Source organism: Lepidothrix coronata, unplaced genomic scaffold (assembly GCF_001604755.1).
Source record: "Lepidothrix coronata isolate B3197 unplaced genomic scaffold, Lepidothrix_coronata-1.0 Scaffold321, whole genome shotgun sequence".
Classification (NCBI taxonomy): Eukaryota; Metazoa; Chordata; class Aves; order Passeriformes; family Pipridae; genus Lepidothrix; species Lepidothrix coronata.
In genome coordinates, this window is record NW_016690501.1 from 38,106 (window position 1) to 61,386 (window position 23,281).

Genomic DNA, 23,281 nt, shown 5'->3' on the forward strand with positions numbered 1-23,281 from the left:
CTGACCCAATCCAATAATTTGCACCTGCTGAAAAGATTAGTGTGGCCCCCTCACCAGGTTCGCATCCCTGCAGCCTCATCCTCTCCAGGTCTCGTGCTCATCTGACCCTGTGGGGAGCTGATTCAGCTCAATGGGTGGACAGAAAGCCACAAAGAGCAAAGTAAATATTTTTTGGCCACTTTATCAATCTGAAAGTGCCTCAGGAACATGTCAGGTCAGGCCTGGGCATAAGTAGAGGGGCAGGATCAGATGCCTATGCCTCAGAGAGGGCAGAAGAGAGCAGCACTGTCCTTTTTGGCAGGAGCAAGCTGCGTGTGAGACTGACTCCAGCAGCTCATCTAGCCTTTTCCTCAGTACAATCACAGAACTAATATTGAGTATTGTTGGCTACTACTCTTTTATGTTTCCTCAGGCAGCAAAGACCGGGAAATATTTGGTTTTGTTTCACTCCAGACAGATTAGAATAATCACACCCTGCAACAATGAAACCCCAGAGAGTATGTTGTCCCACCTTGCTGATACAATCCAGTTAAGCATGGGACACCCTGGCATCCACTCATAAGCTTTCTCATAATTTCTCATGTGTTTTTTGTAACTGAGTCAAATGACAAGACCCTGAGCCATCTCTGGGAACCCAACCTTCCCTGTTCCTGCAGGTGGCTGACTCCTGGTGTCTGAAGGCGAGAGTTTCAAACTCTTCCTGTTCCCTCAGCAGCTGCAAAGTTGGAATTAAAATGGAGGAAACCAGCACTTTGGTTACCAGGCTTCTAAATCTGACCCTTCAGGAACTGCTTGCAATGAAATATTTTACTGCACTGGAAAACTGGTGTTTCTTTAGAAACTTTAGTTTCTAAAGACTAATGTATTAGTCTTTAGAGCTGTTATTAATCCTTTGGGTTAGCAGTGAGCTTTTTTAATCCAATTCCAGGGCAGCAAATATTAATTCCTAGATTAAAGACTTGTACAGTTTTTGGTCACCATCTTATACATCTTGGAGTAAAGCTGTTTCACCTTCTAGAGTTGTTCAGCTTTGTGTTACACCCTCAAATGGAGGGCCCCAAAAGACTTTTTACAGCAATAGAGCGAGTATGTTTTGAGTGTAACATTTTAGCCCTGCATTTTGAAGTTAAGCAAACTTTGGTCAGTGATTGTGATCCCCTGTGCTTCTCATCCATCTCAAGCTGTCCTGCCTCTGTTAGGACTCCAGCTGGTCCTTGAATCATGGGCCAAAATCTGAATTTAAGGAAAGAGAAAGCAAAATAAAGTGGCAATTAACTTACAACATGAGGATATAGGTACGCTGATAGCCAGAATGATCCAGGCAATGTCCATTTTGCTGAGACAGATGGTTGCTCTGTGCTGGGGTTTGTCTCCCTCGGTGACATGGGAGATGTTTCCTTGCACCCCTGGTTTCCAGGTCCCGGCAGGAACCAGTCTGTTCAGGAAGTTCCCAGTGGCGGTGGAGCCAGCCGTGGAAATGGAGCTGGACAACCTCGTGGCAGGTGCTGCAGAGAGAGCACTGCCTAGCAAGGTCGTGTTAGTCACCGCGCTGTGCTGCGTTGGAGCAGGTCCCTTGGGGCTTCCCGCTGCCTGGGAGGAGACGCTGATGTCAAAGCTGGTCTGAACCGAGTGGCCAGCTGCTGCTGTTGCGGATCCAGGGCCAGCAAATAGAGGGACATTTGTACTGAGATTCAAGGTCACCCAAGAGTTGTTTTTGCTCAGCATATCCCATACGTTGTAGTGGGTGGGTTTAAAAGGCACCGACACTGCTTCAGGATCAGTTGATGGTCCAGCAGTTGTGGTGGTAAAATCTGCCTCCTGCACCACTACCTCATCCCCGTTCCCTCGCTCTGCTTCCCTAAGGGTTGCGGAGGCGTTGTGGTGGGGAGAAGGGTCTGAGAGTGTAGTTCTTGCCAGCCCCGTGCCATTTGGATCACTGGATGCTGTGGTCTGGGACTGAAATGGGTGGTCTGTGAAAGGGCTCCTCAGGGTAGGAAAGGGAGAGTGCAGGGTCGTCTTTAGGTAAGGCTCTGAGGACTCTGAGAAGTTGCCTTTGAACACCTGGAATATTTTCCCCTTGGGGCGAGACTGTCCTGAGTACAAAGCACTCTGGTTGTATAAATGATACGCTTCCTTTTTGCCGATGTGAGGGCCGCTCGCTTGCTTTTGCCCAGTGAAAGGGGCTTTCTCCGCCAGGCTGACGGGATGGGGAATGGCATGAGCAGACGTGGGAAGAGGTTCTGTCGTGTGGTGATCTTTGTGGTGAGGTGTTGTTCCCATGGCTGTGATAGTGGTAGTGTTCATCGGGAAGCCCTGAGAGGAGGAGACAGTGGGAGACAGTACCTGAACAGAAAACACCAGCTCTTCTGTCAGTGCCAAGATCAGTAGAACACCTGAAGAAAAAACACAGAGAGAAGGTGAGACGCCATGGAGGGACAAGCGGACAGGGAATGGCATGGCTTGCATGTCTGGCAGGAAGGAATACCTTCCATGTTCTGCCGAAGGACAGAAGAGTTAGCATCCAACTTTGTTGGCTTCTCTGTGAAAGTAGGAAGAGAAAGGCAAATTGGCAGGAGCTGCAGTGACCCCATGGCCATGGAAGTGATGAGGTGGGAACAGGAAGATTAAAGGGAATCTCTACAGCAAAGAGAGAGAGGAGCTTGCAGTATGGACTCACATGACAGCTTTAAAGTGCCATAGGCAGGTGATTTCCCTGTAGAAGCTACAAAGCATCCTATACTGGAGGGGTAGAAACAAAAGACTTCGTCATTTTCATTGTGGACAAGAGGTCTCCAGATAAATGTCCATATCATTATGGGGAACCTTTGTCCACTCACTCCTTTGGCTGCAAAATCCTAAATTTGACTGCCTCCAGTCTTGGCTGCCATGAAGCAATCTGTTTTTTGAGAGAGCAGCTGTTTAGGCCTTGCTGAAAACTAGGTCAAGAAGGGATGTCTGATGAGAGGGCTTCCTAGGTTACACATGCTGTCCTCTACTTAGCAACTTTGGAAAATGTAGTCACTCCAAGTGTTAAAAATTAACAAATAAACATAGCTATCACAGACATTTTAAAAAACATTGTGATTATGGGGAGTGTGATTCAATCTAACACAACTGCCCTTAACACCCATATACCAGTCTTTGGTTCACATGTGCTGTGGGGTTGGACTGTGTGAAATTTGCTTCCTGCCTCCCTCTGTAGTGCACGTCATTTCACGAGGTGCCAGATTCACACCACTGGGAACATCAATTCTTTCATTTATTCCTAGTTCAGAAAATGGAGGTGGGCAGCTGCAGTAGCATAAGCCTCCCTGGGATGCAGGGCTAATACACCGTGAGTTAGCGTGACCTGCAGGGACCACATCAATCACATCACTATTTCCATATGTTGAAGCTGTCAAGTGTAATGTGGATCTCTGCCCACTAGGAAGCACATGGAATAAATCCATTTTGCACAGTACACTGAGCATCATCAGATGGCACCATTAGCACTGTACTAGTGTGAATTTCAACCAGCGGTGTTGAGGTAAAAGATGTTGTCACAGTCTTAGCAAACAAGGGAGATGAGTTCGTCAAAGCAGCAGGACTCCAAGCTGGGTAATGATCAACTTCCAGCCAAGACTGTGGTGTGCCTTCCTGCCACCTTCTCTACCCTTCCTGGTTTGCCAGCTTTCTCCATGAGCATTGTTATACCATTTATTTCAACACTATAAATGAGGATATCTGTTATGGGCCACAGCGGAAAAGGAAGACGGACTTGGGAAAATGAAAGATCTCTGATTAAGTGTCTGCTGGGTCCTAGGATTCTGTTGCATGTGGGGCAGATGCAAGTGCCATGAAAGGTGTTTATTCTGAGTCCTGGGCATCATTCATACCTGTCTGTGAACAGTGTAATACACATAGCAAAAACTCACCAAAGGAGCAATACCTGCTCCTCTTATCCAGCTAAATATTCTACTATTATCACTAATCATAATTTCTGAACCAGAACAGTGCAGAGCTCTGCAACCAACAAAATCTGCATTATCTTGCCCCTAGCAGCCTCCTTTTACTTGGGAGAGTATCCAGAGAATGAAAACACTGACTAGATAATGTAGTGAGAGCCAATCACAAGTAACGCACTTTCCATTGCCTGATGCTAAAATTAGCTCTCTCTCTTTGTTTTTAATTTCTGGAATAAATATCTCTGCCAAAGAAACCATCGTCTGGGATACTGCTTCCCAGTTCCTAGCCAGCCACAGACAATATGCTCTTAGCAGAACACCTAGTCAAAGAAAAAACCCACATATTCTGTACACTGAGATGCAACCAGGAGAATGGATTGGGCTATACTCATGGAGCATCACTCTTGGAAACGAAAGGCAGGAGTTATCCTCACATTTTTGGCAGCACTTATTCTGAGGTCAAGGTCAAAGCAGATATTCTAGTGTCCATATGGCTAATATTTCATGCCAAGATAAGTTGCTGCCACAAAACAAATTCAAAGAGGAAAGGATGACGATTTATTTAGGATTTGGTGTGTGGAGATAATGTTCCAGGAAACTTCAGGCCTGCTGTTATGAGCACAAAAGATAAAGTGTATTGGCAGATCTTATGAGATACTAGATCGTAACGATTGTAATGCCTGCTAGGATTTTTGGATGGTTTTTATGTAACTTCTTTTTTTCATACCTCACACACAGCAAAACATCTCTATTGGGTTAATGTTTTTCTCCAGGATACTCCTTAAGGAATAAGGAAGTTGTCAGCTTTTCTGCATATTGTGCCCTGGAGTTAGAAACCTGGGTCTTTGGCTGAAAACCTGCCTAATATCCATCTCTACTTCTTGAAATACTGATAAATCTGAGGCTTGCTGCTATAAGGATTTATAGTCTCTCTGGGCAATCTGTTGTGGTAGCAGGTCACCACATGTCAGGCACGGGAAACCAGATGCATTTTGCTACTACCTTTAGGTGGCTTGTAAAGTATGAATAAATATTTATAGGAAATATTACAACAGGAGTAATTTACCTGACAATAAACAATAACCCCCATGACTTTGGCTGTCTCAGGCTGTGGCAGTCAGGTTTTGCTCATCTGCCAGACTCCCTTTAACAGCCTCTGCAGAGCCACCGTGGTCCCATAAGCTACAGCTTCTTAGGATGTGGTTTTTTACTGGTTGAATGGACCACAGTAATTCGTTCAGTGACCACCAGAGCTAATCTATGCCCCTAACTACTGAAAAAATATTCAGCATAGTAGATAATTGTAAAAATAGCCAGTGATGTATATTTAGGGAGAAACAGCTGATAATAAGGACTTCACAGTGGGTTTTGTCAGCCCTTTTAAGCAGAATTTATTTGCTTTATAATTGATTAAAAGCCAACTGGAAAGCAAAAGTAAAGCTGGAATTGGTATTTTCAGATGCTCTGCATCAACACCTAAGCCTGCTGGATTTGCAGTGACTTGATTGCCCAGACCTTCCACTTATTTTTCTATCACTTGAGGATATGCAATGTCTTACAAACTGGGACTTTTACTGAAGTCCCTGATATTGGACTGCCCTTATTGGCAACTTTGGCTTAAGCCTGGGAAAATTATATTCTCAATACTAAGGTGCAGGAGGCATTTGTCACAGAAATTGATCTGACCAACCCCTTCAAAGTTCCTGCCTCTGCTTCACAAATGCACCCTCACTGAGTAAAGTGCCATGGTGGGTACAATGTCAACTGTACCCCGGTGCCTCAGCTCACCCCCAATCCCACCAACACTGAAAGTAAACCTTCTTGTTGCTGTCAGGTTCCCCTGGCCAAAGTTTGATATCCCACGTGACATGGTACATAGCAAATGCTCTTAGTTAGTTCAAAGCGCAGTCCTTGCACCTCTTTGCCAAAATCTTCCCTTTTTTTGGCTGCCTAAGACTCTTAGTGTTAATCTTAGTTAGAGCATGAGCCCTTTGGGGTAAGGACTGACAGTCCTTACTATCTGCTGGCATAATGTTAATATAGACTGATGCAAGCATGTTATAACAAATAATAATAATTATATTTTCAAAGGTCAGTTCACACAATTAAGTTTTTTCACAAGGAGCCGTTTCTAAGGTACAGGAGCTCAGAGTCAGAAGGGGACAAACTTTGTCTTTTAAATGTTGTGTGTCAAATTCATGTTTTTGGAGTTTAATATTATGGCTACATTAAAACCATTCAACCCTAATAAGAAGGCTGATTGACCTGACATCTCTATGGTGTGAACTGTGGTCCTGCATAGCACACAGTGCACCTGGAAGGCAATATTAAGTACATTAACATGAATTAACCCAAGGATGAAGCACAGCAGAGTGACAGCAGAGTGTGCACAGAAGGGTGCTGATGTTCATTTAGCCATAAAAACTCCTTCCTGACAACATGGTGCAATGGTTCAAATCTCAACAGAATCTCCCTGCAGTGCTTCTTCCAATGGTACACTCCCATGAACAATCCAGAAACAGTGTGTAGAGCTGTGTATATGAACAAAATAAAGTAGTTCCTTTACGGAAATGTTTTAAAAGACCGTGGTTTATGTCTTTAACAAGTCTCAGAAAAGTCAGGAGTTAGGAATATTTTGCTTTCCTAGACTATGAAATCCTCAGGGTTTTACCATTTGGAAACTTCCTCATGACCCTTTTATTTGCACACAGGTGGCAGAACTGCACCCTTCCCAAACAGAAAAAGAAATCGATTCAGGCCCCAGCAGCTAATGTTCTTTGATTTATCTCAGGACATCAGGAGCATCCAGCAGGATCCACGTCCTGGCACAAGACAACAATAAAAGGTCTCACTTAGGAGTTAACATCGCCTGGTGCTGCACGGGACACTTCATGGGCACTTCTAGAACAGCATTTTTTGCATGACATGGCAGAGCAGGCATGCAGCTGTCGAGTCAGCTCATGCGTTCAGCGTCCCTGGGGCACCCCCTTTAAACAACACAAACTTACGTAATTCCTGATCTAAAGCCTGTGGAAAGGTTCCCAATGACTTTATTGAGCTTTGGATCAAGTCCTAATTGCCAGAAATACAGTGGAAACTTTTGAGAGCTGCACATTTACATTTTCTACAGCAAATGAACATGCACAATGAGCTCAGTCTGGTGTTTGACCCCTTCTGGCCTCTGCTACCTTGGACCTTGCAGCAAGACAAACAGAGCCAGCCTGAGCAGTGCTTGGCAAACATTTTTGCTCTAGGAAGTCAGGAAGAGCTTTTTGTGCAGAGACCTACTGCTGGACTCATTATTTCAGACTGCCGTGGGCAAGGGAAGCAATGGGAGCTGTCCTACAAAGGACCCATTATCTACAGACCCAGGGCTTGGGTGCACATGGGCAGAGTACGGGATGCTGAAGCCTCTCCGTGCTTCCGTCTTGACTCACTAATAGTGAGAGAAGGTTGTGCAAAACCTGTTCAAAGCAACAGTGATGTTATTGTAGTAACAAAAGCTTTCTTCTCGACACTATTAACTTCTCATGTGTCTCGCAGCAAACCTAAAATGTTACAGGGAGCAAAATGAAAACTGTGCAGAAAGTACGTATTCTTACTTTCACTACGGTCACTTCTTTGTAGTCTGTCAAAGCAATACAATTGTCACTCACAATAAAGCAGCATTTGTACAAACAAAGAGTTAAGCAAATTTAATCTCCATGACTGGTGGCAGAACAGAGGGAAGAAAAAGTAGGTTACTCTGCATAGAAAATTTTTTCCCCCCGCCAGTCTATTTGTCATGCCAGAACTCCCAGATACTGACTTACAAGTTATTGTCTGTTTTCCCATGTAAGTATTAGATGGAATGATCATCCTGAACTTCAGTACACAAAGTATTTTGTAAAATGCAGGGAATGAGAAACACAGAGTAACAGCTCTATTTGCAGTAACATAAACATCATCATCAGAAGCTCTGGAAATCACATATACAAACACAAATTAAGCAGCACTTGCTGACACTCCCTGTGCAACAACATTAACAGAAGATACAGTTTTCATGGGGCAAGATGCCCCAGTCCATTAACAGTATAAAAATATTGCACAACACTATTATTGCCTTAAGATGCACTTACATCACAGACTTCGAGAGAGTGAATCTGAATTAAAATTAATTTCTGGTCCTCCAGAGAGTTAAACAATGGGTCATACAAAAAGGAGAGTGTAGTGTGGCCACAGAGCAAGTCCCACATTCTCACACTGCACTAGAGACTCACAGATATTATGGAAATAGGTGCTTTAGAAATTGTTCAGATCCCCTACTCAGCTAAATATATACAGATATTGGAGCTCTTGAAGCTTGTGAAAAGGCTTACTGGGACTCCAGGACAACAGTAATTACTGAGAGGAGGATAATAAAAAGAAAGAGTCTGACTGTAGCTGCTTGTTCTAGGTAAGCACTTACCTGAAAATATCATTTGGACTTGTCAGCAGACATCCTCACCTGCTCACATCACACAGATTTGGAAGATTCATCCCTCAGTAGAAAAAGGAAAAATACATCTTCTCTCTAATGAGGCAGCTGCACGCAGGAGTTGCTGTTATTGTTGGAACTGGTTTGGAGGAATGAGGACAGAGACAGCCCAGGCAGGCGTGTCTTGCAGGGCTGTGCAGCGAGAGGGCTCACTCCTTTATGGAGTACCTTTGCAACTGCAAGGCAAGATTACTTACTGAGCCAGTCTCCCTCTCCGCCAGCAGATCGAAGGGCTGCTTGGTATTCCAGCTTGGTTTCCCATCAAGTCCAGATACAGTTTGTCTGACATGGGTCTATTCAGATGCCAGAGGATTGCTGGCAGTTCTCGTTTTCTGGGAACAAAACAGCAACAAGCACCCCAGCTGCACGCCCTTGTGAGACAGTTCTGTCCCTGTTTCAAGGCTGAGTGCCCTCCCTTCAGAGCAGTGTTCAGCTTTTTGTGTGTGGATAGATTTTACAGATCTACCTCCTGCTTCTGTACCTCCACCAGACTTTCCACTTCATTCAATTATCTCTAATGATATTAATATTCCTGTCAGAGGAAAATACAGGGAATGAAATAGTGATTATCTTCTCTCCTCCCCTGGCATCAAAATGCATGTTCCGTATTTTATTTCTTCACTCTTCAGTGGTGAATGGGCAATTTCTATATGTAACCATAAAGAAGTCCACAGATCTGTGATTCCTAAAGCCATAATCCTGACTCCTTTCTTCCATTTCTTCTTTTCTTTTTCTGTTTCTCTCTGTCTCTTTGGCACAGCTGGGTGTCTGGAAGAACATGCTGCCTGAAGAGCACAAAAATGTGCCCTGTGCAGCCAACTACCAATCCCTCAAAAGGCACATGGAAATGTTAAGAGAGCAACAAGTTGGGGGCTTCTTGAGAGTGGTGTGGGAATCCCCCAGGAGTCAGAGTGCAATCCCCACTACTCAGTTTTTGCTTCAGAGTCCCTGTTGCATCTAGGGGTGCTGTAACAGCCTAAGCAGTTTGTGATATGGGCTCCTCATGAAATTAATTCCTAATATTTTTCTGGAGAGAAAAGATAGTTCCTTCTCCTCTCTTATCATAGCAGGTGCGAACATCCTCATTTTTTTTCAAGCCTTGGATATAAGCATATTGCCACCAGACTTCTTTTCTGATGCTGTGGTGAAATCAGAAAGAAATGATGTTGTGACAATAGGTTTGAGATTTGGCAGCACTATGGGGCCTCTGACAGTGACTCCAGTGCTGATTTTTCGAGATGAAAGTCCCTATCAGGAAGGCTAGGCAGGTGCATATAACACAAGGCCATTTTACCCACAGTTACACAAATGCTGTTTTCACAGCCATGAGGACATGGGAAGATAGAGTACAAATAATAACCTTAGTTCTGCTTTGCATTTTTGTGCTTTTGTGATGATGTTCCTTTTCTCCCTTTGCAGTTCACTTTTTGCCCTTATTGTTTCCTGTCCGAAGGTTTTTCTAGATAAAGATATTTAGTGCATTACAAAAAAACCCCACAAACCTGGTCCTTACAAATATCAGCTTGTTTAGCAGTTTCTAGAACTCAGGGCTGATTAAGAGCTTGCTGCTCAAACAATGATTTAGCACGAATCTGCAGCTGGCGTAACAAGAGAACCATGCCACGTATTTTAACCTTTGCTGGAAGATTTGCCACATCTGTAAGTAGTAATTCACCACAGATTTCTTCCCTGTGTGCTGTCATGGATGGAAACATATGGCTCAAAACTGCAGAGACTTCGTTTGGAATTTCATAATATGAAAACTCTTCATGGGGACAGAGGCTCTGTGCACTCCCTTGTCCAAAAACACATGGAACAAACCAAAAATAATTTTAAAAGCACATGAGCCTTCCTTGGTCTGACAGCTCCCCCCTCACACAAAGCTTGTCCAGCCCCAGCTTTGCAAATGCACATCCCTTCCTTTCCAGCCTTTACTTGGCAGCAGTTTTTGTTGGCAGGATGTTGTTGCCAAGGGAGACAGAAAGGATGTGCAGCTGGCTTTTCTTTCACCTGCACTTAGTGCTGCTGATCCTATTTATGTTACTGCAGAACCTTTGGCTTCTAAGAGACCTACCATCAATGTCACCAGACCTTTTGAAGAGTTTTGACAATGACACAAATAGCTGTGGCCTCTGATGAAAAGCTTAAAATAGTATCTTGCCAAAGAGAGGATGTAGTTGGTGTTACTGATGCTAACTCAAGCAAGGGTATCCATTTCACAAGCAGCGATAAGAAGGGGAAAGAAGGATTCAAAGCCATCTTGAAAAGGTTTCTGAAAACTCCCCAAACAGTAAGTAACTTCAGATATGTAAAAGCTACATGCTTAGCCTAAGGTATCTGAGGCTCTGGCAGGCAATTGACCCACCCACAGGCTGACTGGTACTCCAGAGAGGCTCCTCTCTTGCCATTAGCAAAAGAGGTAACATTGAGGATGATGAGCTTTAACTTGATGTCCAGCCTTCAGGTGATGAAAATTACTTGAGAGGAATCCCACTTCATATCCCTCTATGTATTTAGATGGCATCATCATAAAGCGAACCCTAAAGGGATAAATAAAAGTGATGTCTGAAAAGGTGAAATGTAGTCCCTGTATTGTGATACTTTCAAGGAGATGAAATTCCACTGCTTTGGACATTCAGAACCAGTTTCTACAGAACACCAAACAACAAGCCTTATACAGCAACACTTCACTGGCACAAAGTAGACTAGAGCAGGGCCTGACAGCCTTTCCATGGGGATGGATTAGGAAGCATTTTTCTTTCTCGTATTAGAGGGTAAGTGGGCAAACACAAATTCAGCTGAAACTAGGAGATATTGCCTCTCAACAGAACAGCACACTACGGATCAGCTACACCTGACCCCTGCAAGGCAAGATGTCTGGTAGCATGAGGAAGTAGAAGCCACTTCTTCATGCATAAACCTTTTTCCAAAAAAACTGCAGCTCCTAGGCCTGCTGCACTCCTTTCAAAAACCTCCTGCTGCTGGAGGTAACCAAGTCAAAGGCTTTTGATTCCAGCACCAGTTTATATGTCTTTTCCAAACCTAATTTCTTCAAGACTAAGCCTCCAGCTCTAAGTAACACCAGCTCACCTATCAATCAAGAACGCTTATTCTAGACTCAGGATACTCTTTCATTATGGCACAGTCATTTTTAGCTTGTCTTTTCTAAGGAAACATTTACAGGAACAGGTTGTCTATCCCAGTGTCTGTCTTTCCCAGTAACTCCTGATCCTGGCTGATTTCAAATATTGTAACATACTGTAGGACAAGTGGTGAGGAGGCAGAGCAGAGCACCCTACTCGTGGATCCCTCGGCTTTGACAGTGGAGAATTTTTTTTCCTCTACTTGCAAAAGCTGTGTTTAAATTCTCCAGCTGCAGGTACAGAAAAGTTCATATTGCAGCCAGAAGGGATGCTATAGTTATGCATAGGCTGACTGACTTCTACAAACCCTGAAGGTATTTCTGTCATTTCATCTGTTCACTGAAAGTAATCTGGATGATTTATTACTTATGCCCCTTTCAAACACATTATTACTTCCAAGTGCCTGGGTATCCTTGTACTGGATCTCCAATGAGAGATGCTAATGAGAAGCCTGCACTGATTTGTTATGTGGGCAGGCAATGCACAATTAGAAAGTAATTATTATATTTACCTGCAGGAAAGCTTTACTCTGACTTTTTGACCATTGCCCAGTTGAAAGAAAAGGGAGACTGCCTCAGAATGAGTAAATGTGGGGGATGCTTGTTCAAGTTATTTACTGTCTCGGTTTATCATCTGTGCAAATGAGAAAAAAACCAGGTCAAAATCAAGGGAGTCAGCATTTCCAGTATGGGGGACTGGGGACTGGTTTGGGGATACAAAGGGTCAGATGTGAATGGGAATAACTCCCAAGGTAGACTTGGGACATAATAGGGAGCAAGAGTTTCCATGTCCACATTTTCTCCTGCAAGAACAGCACAAGGATGTAAGGCTACACATAAATCAGCCAGAAAGGCTGCTCTTATCATCTGCTGGATTATACTAGCTAAGCCTCTGGAGTGGATGTAGGGTTGCTGGGGAAATAAGGAAGCTGTTACTTTCCACTTCTGTTTATCCTTCCTACAGAGTAGTGACAGCTTTTCTTTGGCTTCTGGAACAAAAGTTTGTACTGCCTCTTTGCTGTCTTGAATTGAACCTGGCTTTAAAAAGCTGATTTCAAATTAACTTGGATTTCATCATGGACCAGCTGCACTGAGCCACATGGGTGGCTACTCTGTGAACTACTCTTCAAGAAAATCTACGTATGGCCCAAGGGGGTCAACAAAGCCCCTCCACAGCCTGCAAACAAATGGAGGTGCACACCTGAAACTCTAGAGTGTGAGAGGTGCACGTTGCATTAGGACATGCAAAGATAAAAAGGGAAAGATCAAGTTCCCTTTCTTCAAAATATCAGCTGCTCAATGCAGAGATGAAGAATGTCATTTTTGCTCCATTAGGTGAACTGCAAGATTGCACAGGTATTGAAATATGGATTTTTTGCCATCCTTTGAAGCTGGGTATTGGTCTGGAAGGAATGATGGTCCAACTTGGTACAGTAAATCATATATACTTATAAGTAAGGTCACAGCATAAGCTGGATATAATTTCTGCTAATGAGAGCAGGACTCTACTGCTTATATTTCACTCAGTGTTATTGCTTCTGAATAAGATTCAAGAGGTGAAGATAAGCAATATCATACACAAAGAACAGAAGGGTGAGATGACATAGTGACACAGCATATTTGATTAGTCAGAGGATCAGTAATTCAAATGGAAATACATGTGAAGTTAGGAAGAGGATCTCACTTTATAAAAATATGCTCTATCAACTCTGCAGTTTATTCATTTCTGCAATTCATATTTCTTATTCAGCACGAATGCAGTTACACAACAAAGTAAAATGTTTTGCCTTTATGTGTGGATGGTCTCTTTTTAAATACTCATTTCCACTAAAAAGAAATAAAAAATGCACTACCAACATGTGTTTGCTATTTTTTGGAATGCTATTTTGAACATGTGTTGGTCTTGTCTTTTCACAGGAACATACTGTATATCTGAAACATCATTTACATTCAATGATTTAAGTGTTCATAGTGGACTCAGATCATAAGAGTTTCATCCTGCCTTAAATGTGACAGGCTGGCACTGTCATACGTGCTTCTTCAGACGATCAACACTGAATAACTCTTTGGAATTATAGTAATAATAATGAGCATACCCCCTATTGCAGCATTATTTGCACAGTACTTTACAGGTTAAGATATTTTATTCGTCTTTCTTTTCTGGTTAGACCTGCCACTATTTATATTGAGGAGAGAATTTACTTTACCCCTTCCTGAAATGTCATCACCTCCACACTTAAATTTTATTTTGGAAGGAAATTGGACTGACAACCCTAACAACTTCTGATTATTCACAGAACAGCCCCTGTGAAGAGATTAAATGTACCAGCTTTTCCATGTTGCCCTGTCAGCACACAGCCCTTCAGGGATCTTCTCGTGATGTGAAAGTTAGCTCAGCCTCAATGCTCATTCATCCTTGACTTCTGTTTCGTTAATACCAGTTATGTTGTTGGTGATATGACGTGGACATCTTATCTCTCTCCTTCCCCCTCCAGCAACTACGCTGGGAGCCTCATTTTATTTCAGTCAGGCTATAACATAGTTCCCAAAGTGCAGTACTTACTCTTCAGCTACTGCTGATAGGGCTGGAATTAGCAGGCAAAGTAGAGAGTGGCTGTTCTTCTACCTCTCCCCTGCGCCATCTTCCCTCCAAGAGCACAGCAACTGTGCAGTGCTGCACGGCAACCTTGGATGGCTGCTGAGAGCACCAAGCGCTCAGACACCTCTGCCTTTATAGTACACGGATAGCCTGGGTGTCCCGTGCCAAAAACGCATCGCAGCAGCAAAGTCCTGAGGTGTTTGTCCTGATGCTTTGCTGTGTGATGTGTCTCTAGCCCCATGATCCAACTGCTCTGCTCTTGAGGGGTATTGATTGTTTTCTCTTGGAAGGGCAGAAATGCCAGCCATGGAATGGGAACATTCGATTTTTGGTAGTGTCAGTGCCTACATCAGTGGTAGCACCTGGCTTCACTGCACTGTCCTTGATACGTGTGACTGCCTGGGTCCCAGGGAGGGCTTGAGATTTCCTGGCGCATTGGCAACAAACCTCCAACACAGCTGTGAGTTGTTTCCTTAGAAACAATGCAAGTGTGAACATACCCAGAGGTGTGCTTGGAAAGACAAATTCATCTCTGAAATAGATAATAACATGTTTTTACTGCTTACACTGCTCTGTTCCAGGCTTTCCTTGGTCTGGACTTAATTTATTAATATAGAAAACATAACCTTGAAACTAGGGCACAGCAGAGCTGTTGACAAGCAAAGAACTTTCTGTTCAAGCACTTTGAATGAGCTACAATTAAACATCACTCTTGGTCCTCAACAGACAGATGCTGGAAGAGCTGTGTGGCAGTCAGATGTTACACTCCTGTGAAATGCAATGATAATACTGACATAAGTGTCTTGTCACGCTTTTGCCTTATTACATTCTCTCTCTCTCTCTCTTTTTAAGCATTCTCAGCTGTCATTGTACCCAAACAGCAAAATTATTCCCACAGTAAAGTGCAATATCAGAATGCAATTTTGTTTGAAGACAGAACACTAAGTGTGGCATATCAGTGTTAAAGCTGCAGGAGAACATTAATCCTTGCATTAGCATTAACTACCATGGCTAAGAGAATATATTAGCGACAGCCTTAGTAAAGGTCAGGACACCGAGAGGAAGGAATATCAAGAAGCATTATACAAAGGACACAATCTGAAGATAAAGAAGGAATTCTGAAGGAATTTCAGCCCTGTTCAATATGAGTTGAAAGGACTGAATGGAAATAAAAAACAGAAGGCTTGACTGAGAGACCATTGATAGCAGCGTCAGGAAAAGACCCCCGGAACTGATGGTGGCTTCTGCTGCAGCAGTGTAAATCCAGGACAACTCCTCTGCAATTAGTAAGACAATTCAACATACAAATGATTCTGAGAGGAGAACACAGGACACAATAAAGGAACTCACAGAAGTAAAACACGTTTGGGAGCTGAAGACCAATGACCAAATTAGAAGTAAGAAATAATTTGAAGATCAATGGCAATTAAGAACTGGAAGGAGTAGTCAAAGGAGTGGAAAGGCTCATTTTTTGTTCTCTTCAAATCTGGGTGCTGAGTGGGCCACCTGAAGCCATCATGACAGCTTAGCACACCTTGTTTTGGTGCTTAGGTGCTTAATTTCCCCTTTTACCTAGTTTTTTGGAAATCAGTGTTCCAGTCAAATACGAGATTTAAATAAAACTCTAATACTTGCATACCAAAGATGTGGAAAACAGCTGTTTAGCCCAAGATTATTCACAAACAGTAACTTGTATATAGTGGCTACAAACAAGTGATCTGGCATGAAGTAAGGCCAGTGACTGAAATCCCTCAGATAATAAGAAAACTGCCTAAGGTTGCATCTTGGTGCAATCAGAATCCAGCTTCCTGTTCTGAATGCTGCCTCAGCAATGCACTGGAACAAGAGCTGCTTCCATGTGATGTTGGAGGCATCACTCATGTGCCAGAAGTATCACACATGATCACACTTTACTGAACTGGGACCGGGATGGGAGCAAGCGGATAAAGCAGGGGGAGCAGCAAAATGGACATGTACCTCTGCTCTCACAGAAGAGTTTTGAGGGTACCTACAGCACACAGCTCCTTATGCAGATACATCAGTCTCCCAATCTGCTGTGCTTACTTACTGTATATTTATTCAAAAGTGTCCCTGCTGGGAGCTGCTCCTGCATGCTCATTCACTGTCAATTACATTGCCAGAAACACAGCAGCACCTACAGCAATGTTTCTATTGCATTACAACTATTTCCTTAAGATGACCTTGGGTCCAAGATATTTATCAGGAGTATAATAAAACAAAAAGAGGAAAAAATGGCACAGCAACAGTTTTCAACAATTTGTTTGTGAAGGTGGTGTGATTTGAGCTTGCAAATTACAGGCAAACACTTTGTGCTTGCTATGGTAATATAAAGCATCTCTTACATAGAGCCCCGTGTCAACTTCTGCCTCTGTCTAAATTAATGCTTCCAATTAGTCCTTTTTTATTGTGCATCCATCACAGGAGACTCACTGTTAGGGCTTTCAAAAATACAAATCCATATACTGGTAATTATGAAAAAATACATTTAGCAAGACACAAATGTTCCATATTTATCAGCAATGCACTGGGCACTTTACAGGGTTTTTTGTGACACATTTTTAATTTCTACGGTCAGATTCATCTTTGGGTTTAATAACTAACTGCAGTCAAAGGCTGTATAACTCTGTGCACTGGGTTCAAGCTTGGCTACTTTATTTTTTCAGCATGTCCCTTGAAAAATCATCTAGCTACCATGGACGTGTCCAAGGCACTAACTGATCTTCCAAGCTACGTGACATGTACCATGTAGGAGGAAAAAAATATCCAGACTTATTCCTTGAAATTACATCGTATTACCTAACTTATCCAATGCTGTTTCCAAACTTTCCCTCTTTTTATACGTAAAAATCTTTGGCACATGTTAAATATGTATGTGGAATAGCTTAGAAAAGGACTGAAAGGAGGGCAAAAAGGAAGAATGTACCTAAGGCACTGACCAAAATTATGGTTCTCTAATAAGCCTGTGGTTTTAAGAGACACATAACTGTCACAATGATTATTTAACAGGGCTAAAATTTTTCAGGTTTGGAGTCAGTCCAGATGTGATATTTCCAGAAGACAGGAGAAGGAGCAATGCAGGGCTCAGCCCTGAATTGAAACAGAGACAGTGCTGTCTCTACTCACTCACTGGGGTCTTGGGAGTGGCTGGACACGAACATGCTTTCACCTCTGCACTCTTGACAGTGCATGGTTAAAAAGTGAATATGATGATAATTCTTACAAGCTGTTTTAAAAATGAAACCTGAAAACAAAAGAGGTATTTTTTTTTTATGTGGAATTGCTGGAAAGCAAAACATCTGATACCATCCTTTAACCTGAGCAGGAGATTTTCAGATTCTTTATTGCCCAGTCACCCACAGAGAGGCTCTGGAGGCACAGGGAGAGCATGACCTCCCTCAACAAGACCCCTCTGATATGACGGCTGTCTGCATGGCACTGAGTTATCTTAACAGCTCTATCTTCCTGCCAATTGTAGACTTTGAGGGGAGTGTGGGACAGGCATGGGGAGGAAGGGGAAAGGGTGCAGCTGGAGAGCTCTGCCTCTTGTTTCTGGAACGGCAGAAAAAGAGACGTGCCCAAGGTCAGGCTGAGTCACTTTGCAGAGAGTTGCTGTGCTTCACTTCTGCTTGAAAGGGAAACATTTTAAATCTTGCTCCCTTTGTGGCTCCAGAACAACAACTGTCCAGTGAAAAAGAGGGGGCATCACAAGCTCTGGGGCCAGGCACCAGATGTACATAGCATTAGGGCTTTCCTAATGCATGCAGCCCATATGAGGATCTGGGAGAAAAATCACGGGGAAAGCTTAGCAGGGATGAAACCAGCAGGTTGCTGAAGAAATTATTCTTCAAAATCTTTTGAGTTTTAATAAATATTCAGATCTTTTTCTACAACAGGCTAAAATTTTTCTTGTGTGATTCCATGGAAGCTTTTTAATTCTAGAGGGTGTTCAATTATCCACAAAAGACAGAGGTACAAAGCCACTGGAACACAGCTCTCCAGTCACATGGATGGATGAATGGATGGATGGAAGGAAGAGGTTCATTTGGCTTTTCCTGCAGCAGAACTTGGGTGAGCAGGCCCCACCTAGCCCCTCATTTTCAATTCATGGCCCAGGCAACCACACACGTTTGACTGTCTTGCAGGCTCTGTAGAACAACAGGCCTGACCCCTCAGCTCATGTGAGATGTCTGATCGTACTGAAACCCAAAAAGCACTGCCAAGCTGGAGCCATCCTGGGGCTGGCTCTATAGCTGGACAGCTGCAAGGCCAAGAGCACTCCGTTGTTTCACACTGTTTTTACAACACCCTTTGAGCCATCAGTGCAGATTGACCCCTCCAAAGCTCCAGTTTCATCATGGTGGCACGGTTTACTAACAGGATCATGTCAGTGCATGCTTCTCCCTACAACTCCCTCCTGAGACAGCCCTGATGAGCTACTAGCCTTAAAAAAAACACAATAATTGCAAGGTGGAGGAGGAAAGGGAGGACAGAAGGGGAAGGGAGAAGGAGTAATATTTTTAGATGGTAGGACAAAATGATCGGTTGTAATCTCTGTTTAAAAAAATGAATCACCCATTCATTCGTTCTCAGGTATGAATATGATCAAACTCACCCTCCACAGAATAAGAGTTGCTGATGGCAGCTATGTAAATCCATTCCTAGCAGGCGCCTGGTGGGGTACATTTACATGTTTTCCTGTGTTGTGTGTATGATTATGCCGAAGAGTCTTCTTGTTCAAAGATGAAATCAACTGACAAGTTGTCCCTCCTGTGTACCCACAGGCACAGACACATTATAGCAGCAGTTGTGGGGGAATAAGGCTGGGCATATCAGTGTTACTTCTAATTAACATACACATTTATATTTCATGGGGTTCTTTTTGTTCATCTTTTTATCAATAAACAAATCAGAAAAAAATGTAATCCATTACAGTTTAGACCTAGGCTCCTCTTGCAGTAAATATATCAAGGTATTTCATTTGTTGGAAATTAGAAAAAGCTATTGACACAGTCTGCCCAAGGAAGACAATACCATGGATCAGATGGAGCATACTGAGGTGAGTCTGAAGTGTTTCTGCTGGGAGAGGAGACATGCGAAGCTCCTTGTTAGTCTCTGTTACGTCTAGACCTTGAGCAAAATTGACTCATATGGAATGGAAGCATCATCTCTATGTACAGCGAAATTTTCTACCATATATGCATGGCATACAGCTTATGAAGATAAAATCAATTTAAAAAGATGCCTCCTCATGCAAAATGAGGCCACAATCTCATTTGCTTAACTGCAAATATATGTCATGACGACCGACACTCAGCTGAGGTGGAAGAATTGAGTGCTCTGACTCCAAATCACAAGAGGTAGAATCCTCTTGAACTGGATGGATGAGAGCCCTGGCTGGCAAATTGACCTCAGCTAGACCCAGAGGGCCTTGCTGAGGGACATGACTGTCAGACCAAATAGAGAATTGTGTCAAGAGATGTCAGGGGATGGCCAGGCCATTTGGGGAGGCTTCTTTTGAAGGCTTAGGAGTAGGAAGGCTTGATTTCATAACTGCTGTTCATTTGCAGTTTTTCTAATACAGCATGTGACAATCCAATAACAGGCAGGGGCTGGAAAAATCCACCTTTTGTAAACATGCTATGTGTTTAAGGAGTTTTAATATGTCTGTTCCTTTTAACTATTTGCAGTTTATAGTTATTTTGCTTAGGTCAAGAAGCTTATTTGAAAATGAAGGGGCAGATTTGGTAGAATTTTATGTGGAATTTCATGCAAGTGCTCAGCTTGACAGAAAGGCTGATGCAAACCCCCTCAATGGATTTACATGACCGATCCCTCAACATTTTGATGAAATGTAATCCATATTTGTGTTCTGGGTTTCTAGGACTTGAAAGTTTGTGTCTTTCTACTGCCACTGTTGCCGGTGTATTTTGGAGTTGAAAAAACCTCCGGAGCAGTTAATTAGGGGTGAGATAAGAAAGGGTTTATTTGCCAAGGCAGTAGATGGTATACGACGCGCGCGCCGGCCGTGCCCGAGAGGTTACATTTTATAACACCATCCATCCAATCCCAGATGTGTCCACCCCGCGGCCTTTACTCTGGTCCGCCCCGGGTCCACCCCCTTGAAATGAGTCTGGGGTGTATTTTGGGACCCTCCATTCATCCCATCTTTGTCTTCATCAGAGCACAAAGGGTACATAGTTACCTAATTCTTGACTTATTCTGTGGTTTAGGCCCAGATATGCTGTTCTGTCAACTGTCTAGGCCTTGCCTTGACAAAAGACTAAACAATTCTGCTGTATTCAGAAGCAGAATTGATATGGGGAGCACAGAATGGGGTAAGAGGGTTAGGGAATGCATAAACAAGGGTACTGGAGAAAGGGAAAGGGACAAGGGACAAAGAAGGAAGGGGTTTCTGCTTTTAAACCTACTTAAAAAACTCATAAGTCTTATAAATATTAGAAAAATAAAAACCATTAGGGGCTTAAGGCATCACCACCAACATGTCAAGTTAAAGCCCCAAAACAACACTTAAATGCCAGTATTAACTCTTTACTACTCCCTGGAATGGGGAAGATATTAGGGACACCCCTGCAGATAGTAGGCTTAGAGCATTGCTATAAGGAAGGAAAGAAGGAAGGCAGGACAAAGGAGATACCCCAAGACAGGGAGTAGGGAGAAAGACAGAAAAAGGAAAAAGGGGAACAGAGAAAAATAGGAGTGGAAAATGGCAAATTTCTTACCTAGCAATACTGGATATAAGAAATATGTTCAGAATAAATAATGTTATCTGCAAAAGTTAATTGCTATACATGGCAAAATCCTATTTCTGATCATTGCACAAACCTCCCATTGACACAGCTGAGATATTTACTCCGTGCTGAATGCATATTATTTATACTTTGATTCATATTTGGCATCAGAGCTGGAACTGGGCCTTTCATGCAGAATAAATCTGAGATTTCTCTTCAACCTCTGTTTAACATTCTAGGAAAAATGAAATTCTTCATTAATATGTACAAACTGTGCCAGGATGAGTTCTACCTTCAGACTGGCATTTCAGTGGAGCTGTGCTGCTGTATTTCAAAGTAAAACTTGGCCTTCTACTCTAATTGCTCCCAACTCTAGAAATATTGAATTGATTTTCTTCAGACATGAACTGTTTTCTCCTTCATCACCGAGGTCTATAAAACAAGCTGAGTTCAAATTTCCTAGCGTCAGCTGTTCTTGAGTTATGAGGTCAGAGAAGCTGCAACCGGAACAAATAGGAATAGTTGGTTTCTTTTCACACCCACACATCATAGAAACAGCTGGGCTGATTTTGCTGAGAGTTCTTGAAATATTCACCTTTAGACTGAGGCCAAACCTGAGAAGTACACTGCCACCCCACAAGGAACTTTCTTGATAAAATTAGGAACAAGTGAAAACTGTCAGAAAGCCTGGAAACAGAAAACTGTCTGAAGCTGTAACAGTGGTTTGTTTCCACAGGAGTAATTAACAATTCCCACGTCTCCATCATAAATTAGCTTTGGAAGAGCCTACATGCTCCTGAGTGGGAGCGTGCCTTTCTTCTTTCCTAGAAAGGACATTTTTGCTCTCAACATGAGATAATCATAGGCTGTTCAGGGTAATTTTAATCCTTTTCTTGTGTCTGACAGACAGGAACCCTGCTACGATGACTATTGTGAATGTTTGCAAGACTTCACCCAGATCCTTGCTCAGCACCTGCTTTGGCAGCCCCATCTTTCAAGCTGAACCTTGCAGCCTAGACCACAGCCAGAACTGCACTTGTAAAGACTGCCCAGGGGTTTTATCATTGTCGTGGGCTTATGTGGTTTTTCCCCCCCTTGGAGCTGATGATGGATGGCCCCAGGGCAGACTTCCTGGTGCGGCCCAAGGAGGAGAGCCAATCAGAAGTTTTAGTAACGCCTCTGTGATAACATATTTAAGAAAAAACTTGTTGCGCAGAAGAAATTCCAGCCAGGGAAGAGCTGACCAAAGCTCCCGGGTGGCCCCGCTGCCTCCCCCACCATGGCGGGGGGGGTGGGTGACGGCAGGCCGGCATGGGCCACGCAGCACCCAGCCCGGAGAGAAGCGACCCCGCAGTCCCCAGCCCCGCCCTGCGAGAAGCCCATGATGGAGCAGATGGATGCATGGGAGAAGGCTGTTACCCTCTGCGGAAGGCCCAGGAGGGTCAAGAGACTTGTGGCCCGTGGAGAGGAAGCCCATGCCGGAGCAGGTTAGGACTCGTGGCCCTGTGGGGAACTCATTTGGTACAGCTCACCCTCCGTGAAGGACTGCATCCTATGAAAAACCACTGGGGCGCAGAGACCCCCTGCACCCCATGGAGGAATGACCTTCGGGACAGTAGATATGGAAGACCTGCAGCCTGGGGGTGGGGGGTGGACTCACACTGGAGAGGTCCATCAAGGACTTATTCCCATGGGAGGGACCCCACGGAACAGGGGAAGGACTCAGAGCTTTGGCTCTCCTGTAATCCATGGTGAAGATCATAGTGAGGCAGGTTGTCCCCCTGCAGCCCATGAAGGACCATCGAGGTGCAGAGACCCCCTGCACGCCATGGAAGCGTGACCTACGCGATAGCAGATTTGGAAGACCTGTTGCCCTAGGGGTGGACTTCTTTCCCTGCACTGAAGTGAGCAGGGAGGAAGGAGAACATGGAAGGAAGGAGGGGTGGGTGAAAAGTGTTTTCAAGGCTGTTTTATTTCTCACTCTTTAGCTCTTATCCTGTTAGTAATAAATTTTAATACCATTCTCACGTTGAGTTTTGTTTTGCCTGTGTGACTTCTCCCAGCTCTTAATGATTTTAGTGGGTACCTAGAATATGGCCAGGGTAAACCCACAACAATCATCATCTGATATATTTATGCCTTTCACATTGAGACACATTGATTGGATGAGGGGCCTTCACTGTATTAGGCATTGCAGGGACATTGTAGTCATTGGCTCATTCTCCGATGAACACTTGTACCTGTGCTTGTCTTCTGTACCTTTGGTAAGAGCAAATGAGATTTTTAAAAGTTCTAGCCACTGGAAGTAAA

At 43.5% G+C, this 23,281-nt stretch overlaps 1 protein-coding gene across 7 annotated transcripts in view; it reads right to left on the reverse strand.

Moving 5' to 3' along the window:
- Positions 1-23,281, reverse strand: part of TMEM108 (transmembrane protein 108) — a 163,730-nt gene that overhangs the window by 9,521 nt on the left and 130,928 nt on the right. For 6 of the 7 annotated variants that reach the window (XM_017838035.1, XM_017838032.1, XM_017838033.1 and 3 more), the window contains one exon: positions 1,281-2,393. In XM_017838035.1, the coding sequence (XP_017693524.1) occupies positions 1,281-2,393 (1,113 nt within the window). Of the gene's footprint in view, positions 1-1,280; positions 2,394-8,391; positions 8,557-23,281 lie in introns of those variants that run through there. The other variant, XM_017838038.1, reaches the window with a different exon arrangement.